This window comes from Myiozetetes cayanensis, unplaced genomic scaffold (genome assembly GCF_022539395.1).
Source record: "Myiozetetes cayanensis isolate MyiCay16 unplaced genomic scaffold, myiCay2020 scf1, whole genome shotgun sequence".
Lineage (NCBI taxonomy): Eukaryota > Metazoa > Chordata > Aves > Passeriformes > Tyrannidae > Myiozetetes > Myiozetetes cayanensis.
Window position 1 is genome coordinate 22,254,933 of NW_026086604.1, and position 14,165 is coordinate 22,269,097.

The window sequence follows — 14,165 nt, forward strand, 5'->3', positions numbered from 1 at the left end:
TCTCTGAGACTACAGCACATGATAAAGCACCTAGTGCAGCCACCAACACATTGCTTTGCTGTTCAACTTACATTTTTCTGCACAAATGCTTTCTGGGTGACTTCACCCTTTGACTGTTCCTATACAGAAGATCAAGTAAACCAAGCTTGAAAGACTCAAGTGGCCTGATCAGAAAGCTCACAAAGGCAAGAGAGTAGCTGCTGTTACACAAACACAGTTTACATCAGCACGAGGCTTAGAAGTCAGATTCTGTAGTTACCTAAGAAAGTAGCTCATGCTGCCTAACCAACACTACATCCTAGTGCATTGCTAGGAGAAGTAACACAATCTCTGTACTTTGTTCCACAGAGGAAAGAGTCTCTGAGGATCTCTCTCAGTACTGGTATTAAAGCCTGAAGTAGCATGCATTTGAAGCCCTGGGAAGCACGCAAAGCAGCAGCCCTTAGGTTGACTGGGGTAGTCAAAATCTTTTAAATGATGGCTTTAACAGCCAAGGCTTTATAGACTGCAGCATGACATTCTAGAAATAGGAAAGACTAGCCGTGTTCCCAGAGCAGCAAATGAAGAGTTATGTTGAATATGGTGGTTATCTGAAGCAAACACTATGATGACCCCAAAACCCATCTCCTGGGGTTCATTATCCTTACCTTCTCTAAGGAAGTCTAACTGCTGGGGCCTTTAAATGCAAATCCATTCTTTGAACACTGTCCTGGCCGGATCATTTGTGTGTACAAGTCCATCCTCTGCTGCATACTACAAACACAAGTCAAGACAGAAGCAATCAGAAGCCAAACTAGTGCAGAAGGGAGCCAGTAGCTGGCTATGCAACCTTAACCTTTCTTAAAGCCCTGGGCAGATATCAAAGTTCAGGCCACAATTAGACATTCATAATGCTCCCATCACCACGGCATCAAGAGCAATTCAACAACAGAAATCACACTGGGGTAATCAGCCTCCTCTAACAGCACAACACATGGGTACACACAGTATTTTGTTGAAGACCACTGCCTCCAGACTCTGGCAGTCACAACTGACTGGTCTCAAGAGAGTGTCCCTGGAGATCAGAGATAAACACACCTCCTGCACAGCCACACACATTCTCAAAGTCTCTAAGGGAAAAGTTAACAAGTTCACTACTTGGAAGATTTGCATAGATCACTTATGCCTGAAGTTGTCCTAATACTGAAGGATGCCACTGGCTGCTCCTACTTATTATACAATTTTAAGATGAAAGTTAAAAAAATGAAACAAACTCATTCCCCAAAGAGCCCATACTTCTTGCTTGAAGCCACCTTGATAATTTTGCTCTATCTCCTGAGCATGGCTTCAAGCACCTACCCCTTGCCATCACCATTTTCATGCTACTCCTTAAACCTAGGATAAGTTCTTCAAACTACACTACAAAGGTAGTTCCCAGACTGCCTCCACTTCTGTTCTCCAAACTCAAGGCTATGAAAATATCATGAGAAAGTTTCTGCTGGGCACTATCAAACTTCCCTTTGCTTGCTTATATTTGTGTTTAAATCCTTAGCTAAAGTGATATTTATGAAAACTAACTTTAGCTCGAAGGCTACTGCCCCAAGATGCCTTGTGGGGGAGTCCTCCCTCCCTCCCCATGAGACCTACAGTGTTAGCCTATATTCCATCTCTCTAAGTTAATCTTCTTGAGTGTCTCTGCACCCTCTAAGTCCAGTAGCTGCATTTGCCTCCAAGCATATGTTCTCACCAGTTTTCAGTCTTGCCCCAAGTTCCCACTATTTGCAAAGTCCTGGGTCATCTTCATGGAGCACATTAGAAAGGTACAGTTTAGTCACAGCAAATGACAAACAAATCCAGCAGACAAGCCCTTCCTGGACACAACATAAACGTGTTTGCGGCTTCTCCTTGAGCAAACCTTTTCAAGGGGTTTCATGAAGCAAACGAAATTCAATGAAGTTTAACACTGCTGCTTCTACAGTAAACAACCATCCAAGTCTAAGAGAGTTGCTTTTTCCATTTTCTGTAGGAACTGCTTATGTTTGTTTATCTCTACAGTTTTATGTTCTTGGGTACCTCTGTGAATAATTCTTCACTAAACAGCAGAGACAGCCTGATGCCAAGGACAACACTTGTAATCATTTCTATCAATTTGGAGCCTATTGTCAGAAAAACAGCTGTAGGAAGGTTTTATGCTGTAGAGTAGCATTTTCATACAAACTTACCACAACACATCTCACTAATGGTTTCCTGCATGCCTTTTCCATGATATTAATAGCCACACTAATCCCTAAAAAAATACTACCACAATCAATATACCTATGTACTACTCAGTTTCTTAAACAAAAGATCCAGGGGTTACCTTATGACACTAATGAGGCTGAAAATAACTGCTATCACATGCTGTCTCCAACCCCCCCCCCCTTTTTTTTAAGTAGCTACAGAGTAAGGATGTGAACCCATGGCAGATATGTCCATCCACAGTTTGGACACCAGATCCAGATTAATAGTCCCTATTACCTGTCTGCCAAATATACCTGAGGAAGGAACTCTCCAGAGCTGCCACCAAGGCAGTATTTGCTTTCATTTACTTCCGTTTCATGGACTTTTTAGACACAGCATCTTTTGTGGTCAGTGGCAACTGCAGGATATTCAGGATATTAAAGGTTAGTGCCATGAAGAGACACGCTTTTCTTGCTTTAAAGCAATATTAACGCCACAATAACATAATTTATTCAGGAGTAATAAAAATTATTTTCTTATGCCCAAAATACTCAATTTGTAGATTACAGAAGCTTTGCTATTCTTTGCCAGGTCTTTCATAGCCTTGTTCAAATTGCCACAAATCTGTAGCTACTTAACTGTTTTGTTTTGAATTGCCAGTTCCAGAAAATATCCTCTTTTTGCTAAAATGTCATGCAATCCACATGAGTATCCATCTACTGCTAGATGCTTGTATATATTTGTAACATTTACTTAAAAGAAATTATTTTGCTTTTGGATTTAGTGAGCATCCCTCCAGCCTATTTGCACCTGCACACCTTTATAAAAAGAGTGTCATTAACATTAGTCTTTTTGGCCAGCCAGCTGAGGCTGTCCTTCCCTCCAGAAAGGACCATTTGTGCATCTGAGGTAACAGAAAACCATAAGAGAACGGAAGATATAGAATATTTTACGTTTTTCTAGAATCCTTATGAGAACAACCCCATTACTTCCAAAACTAACGGGAAGAGCAAGGAAAGAGACCTTTTTACCAGCTTTCTTTGCAGAGTTCTTATTAGTGTGGATAAAAATCCAGCCCCCAAAGTAGACCACGATGCAGCTTTCTGAAGGGAGCTAATTTAGTAAGGCAATACAGAATTATCTTGTCCAAAAAATCAAACACCCCTCCCCCCCCAAAAAAAACCCCAAACAAAAACCTAAACAACAACAAAAAACAAAACAAAAAACCCAAAAAAAACCCAAAACAAAAAAAACAAACCAACAAACAAAAAAAAACCCCAAAAAACACCAAAAAAACCCCAAAAAACAAAACCAACCAAAACCCACAACCAAACAAAGCACCAGAAAGCAATGAGACAGACTCCTTGGGCAGTCTTGCCTTCCTTTTGAAACACAGATCCAGCCCTTGTCTTGGGAAGGTATCACTGTTAAACTGAAGTTCCTCTGCCTCCCTGGCCTTTGCTGAGAGACAGGCCACAAGAATTTGCAGCAGTGGCCCTGACACCTTTCTCTGGTGTCCCAGAGAACAGCTTTCCCACCATCTCAGCCACTTGGCCCTGCTGCTGTACCTCCATATGCTTTCCCATCAGCTTTGGTGGGACAGCATTTGCTGGGGAAAGAGCGCTTCCCTTTCAGTTTTCTTCCCCTCCTTTTTTTCGGATGCAAGAAAAAGTTTTCACATCTTCTAAAGGTTGATGTTGTCATTCCAGCAGCATTTATAGTCTTAAAGGGATCCCAAACATTCATCACTTAGGTATGTGGAAACATTGAGGAAACATCGCCGATCTCTCCTGATTTCCTAACATTTTTCCATTATACATTTGCTTAACAGATACAAATATCCAGAAGGAAGCTGTGGTTTATATTACAAGTGGGTGTGAGTTGGGAGCAGTCAGCACACGCAGCCGAGCAGGTTTTCAGATCTCTGCCAAGTATCCTGCAGGTCAATCAACAGAACCACAGACATACCCAGCACTATTTGCACATAGGAACAGATACGTGCATAGACACCATCTAGAGGTTTCATTTCTCTCCCTGCAGATTTTCGATCTCTGTTTTTCCTGTGACTTTGTTCTCTGTAGTCCTGAAGAAGTTTTTTTTTTGTTAAGTATTAACTATTTTCTGCTTTGTGACAACAGATACTGAAGATAACCTTTTCTCAAGCTACTGATTGACAGCTTCTATTAATTTCAGGACTCTAAGACAGGTCCTGTGTTGTACATTGGTCTTACTGTAATATGCAGAGGAACACTAGTAGGGAAAGAAGAGTTGTCAAACTCATCCACTAGCATTTCAAGATGAAATTATCCCCTCCTTTGTGAGGTCTAGGAAGCTCAGCAGACCCTAAGCAGCTCTGCAGCACCCCAAAGTCAGATGCTCTGACTGAAGTCAGCAGGAGGACCAGAAAAAGCAATAGGTGCACATCACCTGTTTTGACAGATCAATCCAAAATCCAGTGAACAGCAGATTTTTTCAGAGACTGCAAAGGATTTTCAACTACTCCTTTGGCTGGCACAGGACACGGTTACAATGTGCACATATACGCAAGCTTGCAGCACAATGCCTATAATGTTCATTGCTGGAAAGCAGCCCAAAAGCAGGAGGAAATGCAGCTTCACTATAAAGCTTTTTTAGAAGTGGTTCATACAAAAGTTTGAGAGAAGGAAAGCTTGTAAATTTTGTAGTATAATTACCAAAGTTGAAAGTTTTAGCATGGTACTTTGTTCCCAAAAACTAACAAGACATGCTATTAGCAAAAGTATTTACATAACCAGAATAATTTTCCTTTTCCAAGACTGAAATGTTTATCCATTTAAAGAAAGAAAGGCCATGAAACTTGACAAATAGCAGGAGTATGAGCACTAAGCCATCAGGTCACCTGTTAATCAAACAGAAACATTTAGATCCCCGTGGTTGCTGTTTAATCATGGACAAATATCACAGACTCTGTTCTCAATAAGGAAGACTAAATAAAAGCTTTCAGGTCTAAGGAGCCTTATTCTAAGACCAACCCAACTCTACCCCTGGAAACACCAAAAGCTCCTTCAGTACAGATGCCTTCCCCACACCTAATCAGATAACCTGCTGCCCACTCCATCTGACTATCGCAATCAGCTTCCCAACTGTGTAAGTTGATGGTAGCATGACAACAAGAAGCAGGGGGAATGGAGCCAGAAACACTTTCTACCACAGAAGACTGAAAAGGTCGGCCCTGGGTAGTGTTAGGACTTTTAACACACTCCAGAGAAGGCTGCTTCTGAGTAAAGAGAAGCATCCAATATATCTCTGTGCCCTGAATAACCTGAGATCACCACAATGTTTAAGAGAGCCACCTGCATGGATGACACACATGCCTTGAGGCACAACAGGCAGATCTCTCCCATCACTGAACTGTGTTGTAAATAAGCAAGATGAAAAACTACACTCAAACTGGTCTCTGCAGCAAGCTTGAGCAATGTCGTAATACCAATTAATAACTCAGACTAATTCAAATGTTTTATCACCTAGCAAAGGAAAAGTCAAAAGACAACAGTGAGAGCTGCTAGCTGAAAGTCAAGTCATTCAGTATGTTACACAAACAAAAGGAAGAATCCATGGTCCTCTTTTGTATGGTGGAGTTCATTTTGTTTTTTCATTTAAATAATTTTACTATCCTGATATACAGATAAATATTGATCAGAGCATTACCTTTCTGCTGCTTTTCAGACACCATGGTAATTTTACTAATTAAAACCTACAAATGAAGGGATAATGACAGCCTACAAAGGCATGCAACAATTAATCTTCCCTGTTAATGCACTGCTCCTCCAACAAAACACAGTAGCACTTCAAGGCATTCTGCTGTTCTAATTCTTGGCAAGTTACATTCATTTACAAAAGTGAATCATTAAGTGTCCCACCCAAGAAATCATTCTAGTGACAAGTTTGTGCCTTTAACTAAAGAGTTGAGGTTATTTTGACAAATTCATGATGGAAACCAAGATGAACAAGGATAGGTAACAAAGAGTCCCAGATTCTGCCACGTGACGTAATCATGTGAACTCCATTTGCTGGATGGCAACTGAAAGCCACCAGTAGGCTTCTATGAGCCCGTTCACTGCAGATGTGATCTCATGCAATCCAAGCTGACACACTTAGTACAGTAATAATAATAAAAAAGAGTGCAAAGAGTCTAAGAGCTGGGGTTCCAAGTGTTGCTATGTTGCTGTGAGTACAACTAAGCTGATGAAGAGGTTTTGTTTCTGGCTGCTGCTGTTCTCCATCTGTGACAAAGCTCCCAGGCTAAATACACATATGGTTGTTTCCTAACCCAGTTCTGTCAAGTGATGCTGGTTAGCCAGACAGAGATACACAAACAAAGCTGCTGGCAGCAGCTCTGACTAGTATCGCTCTGATCCAGCCTACTTGTTTCTAGCTTTGCCAGTTTTAAACTCCATGTAACTTATTTGTGCTTCAATATAGGTCTGAGCAATGACCAAGGTAGAAAAAAGCCTCACTTGCTTTCCATGATGGTCATTACAGAGGATCTGACCCATCACAGAGAACAAGTGAGAGTTTCTTCTAACCTTAGTTGTTTCACTTTTATACAGCCATACTTCTGTAGGTCTGCATACATAAATATTAACACTATATATGTATGTTGCACATGTATATACAAGTTGATTAGTGTATAATGAGAAAAACCACACCTAATCCATAGCAGGAAGAGACAGAAGCAGACAGATGAGAACACTAAGAGATTATCCTGTATTTCCTTGTGCAGGAAGTATCATAATCATAACTTCATTGCATAAAAAGACCTTTTAATTCAAACCACTCCAATAAAGGGAACCGTATCCACAGTGGCACAACAGGGAGATAAACCCAAACCCAGCCACTATTAGACCAGCACAACTGAATACAGCAATAAACACACTGCAACAGGCCCACACTCTCAAGCAGTGCCTGTATCTCAAGACAAGCACTACAAAAGGTGTGAACAAACAAGTTCTCCTACACACCTCAGCTCAACAGCACAAGAATTTACCATAGGACACAGAACAGAAGAACACTTTTCTAGTTATTTTCAGTTCAAGGACTTCCTGAGCCAGGTGTGGTTTCAGTGTATTCACAAACTCACAATGAATTTCCTGCCATGGAATTTATCCAGTTTGTTTGAACCCACATCAGTCTTCAGCTTCCACACCATGTTTTGGCTATGAGTTCTACAAGCACAGTACCCACTGAGTAAGAAGCTTCTCTTCCACTGCACTACTTAAAATACTGTTAAAAAAGTACAAATTATAAATTTACTACTAGATGTATAGATTGACAGATACTTTTGAGGTTTTAAAGGTAATGCTTAAAAGTGATAAAAATGGCATAGAACTCAATAAATACAGTAAGACTCAGCTTTGTTTTAAAACTGCATACCTTGTAGTAGTAGCTTTCAAGTTTGTATATGGTAAAAAGTTTCTGTAGAACATGTTAGCAATTGCCAAGTAGAGCAGTTATTCATTACTTTCAATGTACATACAGCACCTAGTACACTCATTTATTCAGGATTAGATAAAGAAAAACTCCTCCCTCCCATGAATCTTATTGTTCTTTCTTAAAAGCCTGGGACTAGACAGAGAATGAGACCACTGATTTGCTGTCAGAGCATGTTGCCAGATATAATTACAAGCTGAAGAGAGATATCAAAGACTGACAGATCCCGAATAACTTGCTCTCCCTCCTTTTCATTAGGAATTCACTAAAGCTATTTTAATAGCTTAGAAGGCATCCATTTCTTTACACCATTGGGTTTCATCACCAAAAGCTACAAGAGAATTAAGATGAGAACAAGACTTATCATTAAGATGAGTCTGAGAGTTTCAGGATTTCTGATAGATACTGAAGACCAAAACAATGCCTGCCTCTACACTGATTGTGTGGAAAAGGGAATTGGATTATTATAAAGCAACTTGACCTTGCAAAACACAAGTGGTAGAACCTTTTGGCAGCAGGTCAAAGAAACTTTCCTTATTTCCATAAGTATTCACTAGTTAGATTTATGAACCATTGTCTGATCATTAGCCACCAGCTCTCTATTGCTTTTCCATGTACATGCATTTAAATGCACCACTTAGTACAGAGGATACCCCATTCCTTCCTGCAGCACATACTTTAAATATTTTGGAATTAGATTTCAGAACCAGAAGACTACATTTTAGAGAGAGTTCTGATTGCTACTTCAAAGGGATCCAATTACTGTTGTATTCTTTACAAAGCAAAGAAACTTGTCTAAAAAGTAACAAAACTTCATTTTTAGGAAAAAATAGCTCAAAATGTCAGCAACAAAGGAGCACTACATCTACTGGAGTATATACAATTTGTCTGTAGATCAAACATTTACTCTGGATAGAAAAGCAGTAGTCAAACGCTGAATCTCACAACACAGAAAGAAGTCGACTCCAGAAATTTTTTCTTATTTTCTTGGAAATGGAGGTACTTGTAATTGGCAAAGAAGCTATGTAAGAACGGTTTCTTAAGAACAGTGAACAACTATCAGTTAGACACAAATATAGAAAGGATTTTTAGGGACTTGGGGCTGATCAGTCTGTAACCAACATACATGCCCACAGCCCAAGCAGCCAGCGACGGGACTCTCGTGGGACCCCATTCAGTGAGAGATCTGTGTGGGGCCTGACACTAAGCTTGCAGTGGCCAGTCTTATTAAGAAGTAAAACATGTCAAAGTTATAACAAACTATTATTATTATTATGTTTTCATGACATATAGAACTGTTATTGAGAAACTTGGTTTACATTGCCAGTGCAAGTTTGGAATTTTATTTTTCTTAATCTTACATTAATGAGGCTGAGTTTGGTAACATTATCATAACCATAAGACAGTTATTGAAGACATTATAGAAATTAACTGATGAGTGAAGAAAACATTTTAATAGCAAAACAACAACAGGCAGCTCACAGACATATTGGTTTAGTGTAAAGTAATAAGAAAACCTTTGTTATCTTACAGGTACAGGAGAGTCCATATTGCTTAACAACTACCTAAGTAGCTATTCAGACCCTTCTCCAGACACAAAAAAACTTGAGTTCTTTAACAGGTTCCCTGACAGATGACGAATGGTTTATGGCTTATAGGGAACATGGCTCTTTCCAAGGCCTCATGACTGCAGAGGGCAAATGCTATCCAGAGTTTTTGTTCTGTTGAAAACAGTTAATATATCCAGAAGAGCCAAAAGCTCTTTGTGAGAGGTGTTTGAGGTCAGGAAGAATATATGCCTCTATATGCTTTACATATGCATTCAATACAGATATGCTTCAATGCAATACTTATTTATAGAAGTAAACAGTTTTCACCAAAAAAGTCAAAAGTTACTTTGTTAAAAAAACCAAAAACAGGCAGAATTTCAGAAGCTGTTAGGGCAGACCCACATCTACCCATTCTAAAGAGGGGCCAAGGGCTTCTTTACAGGCATGGGAAGGAATACTGCACTCATCAGTTCTCACTGAGGGCATAACTATGCAAACTAATAAGCTTGAGAGGCATGTTAAGTAGAAAGAAAAAAAAATCAAAAATGTCCCTTTTAAATGTGTGACCTACATTTAAAAAAAAAAAAAAAGGCAAAAAAAACCAACCAAAAGCAGACAATAAACAAACCAACCCCCAAAAAACTATGGCTACCTGAAATACTCTAAAACTTGGAAAGTCTGTTGATATCCTTAATTTTTTTCCCTGAACAAGATACCGAACACGTTGTTCTTGGTAACACAAGCCTTTAGCAGAGCAGACAATGTTCTTTTGTGAGCTTTGTGCATTTGCTGCAAAAAAAGACTTCTTTGTTCCTGCTTGGTTTCTCCTCTGCTTTACCTGGGGTAATATGTTGTGTAGTTCATGAAGAGCTGAGCCCCAGCAGGGTAGTAGGCTGTGGAGGGCTGGAGTGTTCGTGGGTTCAGGAGCATGGATGGCTGATACAGAGCAGCTTCTGTTGGCACAACTGCAGTAGGAGCTGGAAAGGAGTAGGAAGGAGGTGAAAGGCCTAAAGGGAACAAATGGAAAATAGATTAGGAACTCTTGAATTCCAGAGATAACAAAGACCGTACACACACAACAATCCTGCAGTATGTCAAGAGCCTTCACAAGCTTCTCATTCCCTTACTCATCACAGAAAATAAATCTGAGCCACCAACGTGGCTTGACCCCAAGGGTTGTGTTCACCTCCCAGTCAAAAAGCAAAGTCAGGAATGCACTAAAAGCCACCTCTTGCTCTGAAAATAGGGTATCTTTCTGAAGAGCAGGCCAATTTTTTTTTCAGGCTCAGATTTTAATGAAGTCTGCAATCAAGAAGCATGAGACTTCTCCAGTGTAAGAAAGAAACTTCCATGATAAAGATCTGTCTAACATCCTCCAGGAGAGAGGACACTTTTTTTTTTTAATATCTAGATATTCTCTATACCTCAAACATCTGCCTTCAATTAATCAACCAACAGCAGACCAAGCAAAGTCATGGCTTTGCAGCTTCAAGTGTTAATATCAAGTTTAAAAAAAAAACTCAAAGGGCACTTTGTGGTGTTCCAACAAGATGTAAGGCCCTAAATGAATTCTCACTGATGAGAGTTCACCCTCCTCCTTTGTCATTTTCTTCTTTTGCTTCTCTCTTCTCCTCCCCAGTGTCATAAAGGTGAACATAAAGAAGCTTTAAATAAAATAAGCCTTTATTTTTGCTATTCAGAGTTAAAATGACAGTAAATATTGGGAAATGGGGCAGTGACGGAGCAAAAAGCCTTATCTGAGGAATACATCACAGGCATTTGTAGTTGGAAACGGGAACACTGCCACCTGAAGTTTGGGACTCTGCCCAGGAACCTGTCCTAGGAGCTCAGAGCATTCCAACCCCTGTCTAGAACAGCTGTCACACATAGGGCTACATACTGCTGATCCCTGCTCAGGATACTTACACTGGGAAAAAAAAATAAAAATCTCTAAAGGATTAGCTGAAGGTCTACTTGTACTCACAAGAAGCCACTCCCAAGAAGTTTGTGGCCATACTGGCAGCTCTGATTAGGGTTTAGAGGACATTTCTTAAAAAGTCCACCAACAATAATACATTCGCACAGAGAGAAAGATAAAGCTCCTACTTGACTACCTTGCCGTTTATGATTTTGTAAGCAAAGTATTGTTTTTCCCATAGGCTCAGATGTATGTGGTACATAAGCTTAGTAAGTTAGCCCTTAAGCTATTTCTCCCAAACATGTCTTGAAGTCCATGTTCATCCAAGCAGCTCTGAGAAGCAAAATTTAAAAGGAAATACAGTTTCTGCAATTCTCTGAGGCCAAAGCCAGTGTATTTTACTCCCAATACAGGGAACCTCAATTCTGTACGAACAACAAAAAGGAAAGGAAGAGTTTAGTTGGTAGTGGTTCAAAAGGCAGAACAGTTGTGATTAAGTCCCAAAGGGGTTATTATAAGTTTTGGAAGAAAAAGGGGAAGGACTTTTACTCGACATGTTCGCCACGATGAAAAACATAAATGCAAACCAGTTTAAATGGGAAACAATTCTTTAAGGTCTCATCAGGGCTTACAAATTACTTTTCAGAATCACTCACCCCAATGATATTAAGTTTCACAAAGGGGAGGGAAAAACTGCCAATGGAAGAGCAAAAGTAGTTCTCCAGTCACAATAATTTACAACCCAAGGGAAAAATAATGATTGCAAGCTGCTGATGATTTAAGACAAAGAGACCTCGTTTTAATACCCCCATCTGACAATCCTTTCCAGGAACCAGAATCCAAGTCAACAGAGCAGCTCCAACACCTACCCGCACACAGTGTAGAGTATTGACAAGACCCAAGCAAAACTTACATGGTAACTTACATGGTGGTGGGGACAAGCCATTTCGATTTAAAGTGCCCCCCATTAATACAAAGTTCATCTCCTCAGCAGAACACTGAAAGACTTCAACATATCTGTCCTTCATAGTCTTCTTATGACACTTCTGTGCAGCCAGGAAAGCTCGATCTGCAGATTTCATCTGAATAAAAGCATCTCCTGATGGACGCCCCTACAAACAAGGCAGACAAAAATGTTTCAGGAGCTCCCGTGAAGAAGCAGCATAACAATAATTTGTGCTGTTAAAAGCAGTCTCTTTAGTCATAAATATATTTATTTCTAAAGTCAAGTACACTCAGTCAACCTGAGCACCCATCAGCATGTTTAAGTTCTCTCCAAGGTTTTTCCCACTTGTGCTAACTTGATTGTATTTATTCATCTAATTTGATTAAGCCACAGTATAACCTGAGCCATGTTGCTTCTATGTTTAAAGAAAAAAAAATTCCTATAGGAGAGACTGTAATTGAGGGGTACTTTGGTACTTTGAGACCTGCTCTTAACAATTCAGTAAGACTGCAGAACTGGAAGACCTAATCCCCACTTATTACTTATGACTTTTAAAACCCAAGGATAAATACAGTCAAGTTCCATATGTTAAGTGATTTTTTTTTTAAATTTCATTTTGTGAAAACCAATATGGGCTTTTTTTTTTTTGTTTTACAAGGGTTGTTTTATAAACATACTAACTACTAGAAGGCTTGGTATGAGCTTGTTGCAGAGGTAAAAAACCCCAAACAGTACTTTATGTATGTAGCTGTGAGTGGGATACACCACTGGGAGGAGTCGTTTTAGCTACATGCAGCTGCTGACTTGAAGCAGCCAAAACTAGAGGTAGGAATCTGAAGCCAGCTGTAACTTAAGTTCTGGGCCAGTTGTTCTTGTTTTGGAGGGAAGAAAAACTTTATCACCATCTTTTGTACAGTCGTTCACAATTAGAGGGTTAAACCAGAAATGGCAGGTGCATGGAGAAAGAAAGATACAAATCTAGTCAGGCAAAAGCAGTACCTGGGGAAAAAAATTCTGACAACTTTGGGCAGGGCAAGGGTTGCAGACAGCCCTTGAGACTATATGCACACACCAATTTCTTCATCCAGGTTCTTTCATTACTGCTGGCAAGGACTGATACCACTGTAAATCATTACTTGTACTTTAACATCTGCATCATTTCTTAGCCTCTCCCAGCAGTGCACATTTATTATTGTTTTTCAGCCTTGGCTAGGTCAAGTCCTCACAGACACAAGAAACTCCTTAGATAGAGAGGTACTGAAGAAATAACTGTAGTCCCTTCTCCCTCCCCATACTCCTGAAACACATAAAAGCCCTGCTCTGGGACAAGGAAGTATTTTGTAATTTTGGATGACACTAAGCTGAAAGAATTTTAGAACTACCATTTTTATACCACAATTATCAGTTTAATCAGTTATCAGTTGAACCACTCAGAGCATCTCCATAAAGATAAAGGATCTGCCAACTCCTCCTCCTAAAGTCACATGAATACAAAGAAAGATGACAAGAATGCACAATAATTTGTCTAAAAAGTTCTGGTAGGAACTTCTTCCAGAAAACAGTGGCATTTCACACTTCAGTGAGCTGCTAATTCTTGGTTCTTAGCTGTGACTGTTTAAAGAGAGCAACAACACAGAACAGGAAGTCCCAAAGCTTCAGCTTCTGACTCATGCCATAGGAAATACTGCCCCAAGAAGGCTGCAGCCCCATTTGTCCTCAAATATACCTGATGCACATTGTTCAGCAAGGCAGGGGCAAACCACTCCTTTGAGAATTAACATTTGCCCACACTTCTGTTTGGAAGGCACTCCTTGCCTGGCACAAGAGGAATCACGCATGCTGTTGAGCAAGACTCTTCTGTTCAAGCCTCCTACAGTGCAGGATCACAGCTGCTGCTCTGAGAGCAACAACCCCTCCAAGACTGTGGCTTAGCTTTCAGCACATGGGTCTCAGTAACAGAAACCACTCTACAGCAAACGCAGCAGCTTACAGAGCAGGGTTTCAAACCATCTGTTGCCAGTAGACCTTTAGAGGAGAGCTGGAGGCCCATTAATACCAATCCCAAAGGTGTTTCCCTCCTGAT

General features: G+C 40.1%; 1 protein-coding gene across 2 annotated transcripts in view; it reads right to left on the minus strand.

The window, feature by feature from the left end:
- Positions 1-591: 591 nt before the first annotated feature.
- Positions 592-14,165, minus strand: part of ESRP1 (epithelial splicing regulatory protein 1) — a 30,728-nt gene continuing 17,154 nt past the window's right edge. Inside the window, exons 12-14 of one of the 2 annotated variants that reach the window (XM_050316830.1) lie at positions 12,050-12,248; positions 10,057-10,225; positions 592-753 (exon numbers count right to left, since the gene is read on the minus strand). In XM_050316830.1, coding sequence (XP_050172787.1) covers positions 663-753; positions 10,057-10,225; positions 12,050-12,248 — 459 coding nt within the window. In that variant the 3' untranslated portion in view covers positions 592-662. Of the gene's footprint in view, positions 754-10,052; positions 10,226-12,049; positions 12,249-14,165 lie in introns of those variants that run through there. The other variant, XM_050316839.1, reaches the window with a different exon arrangement.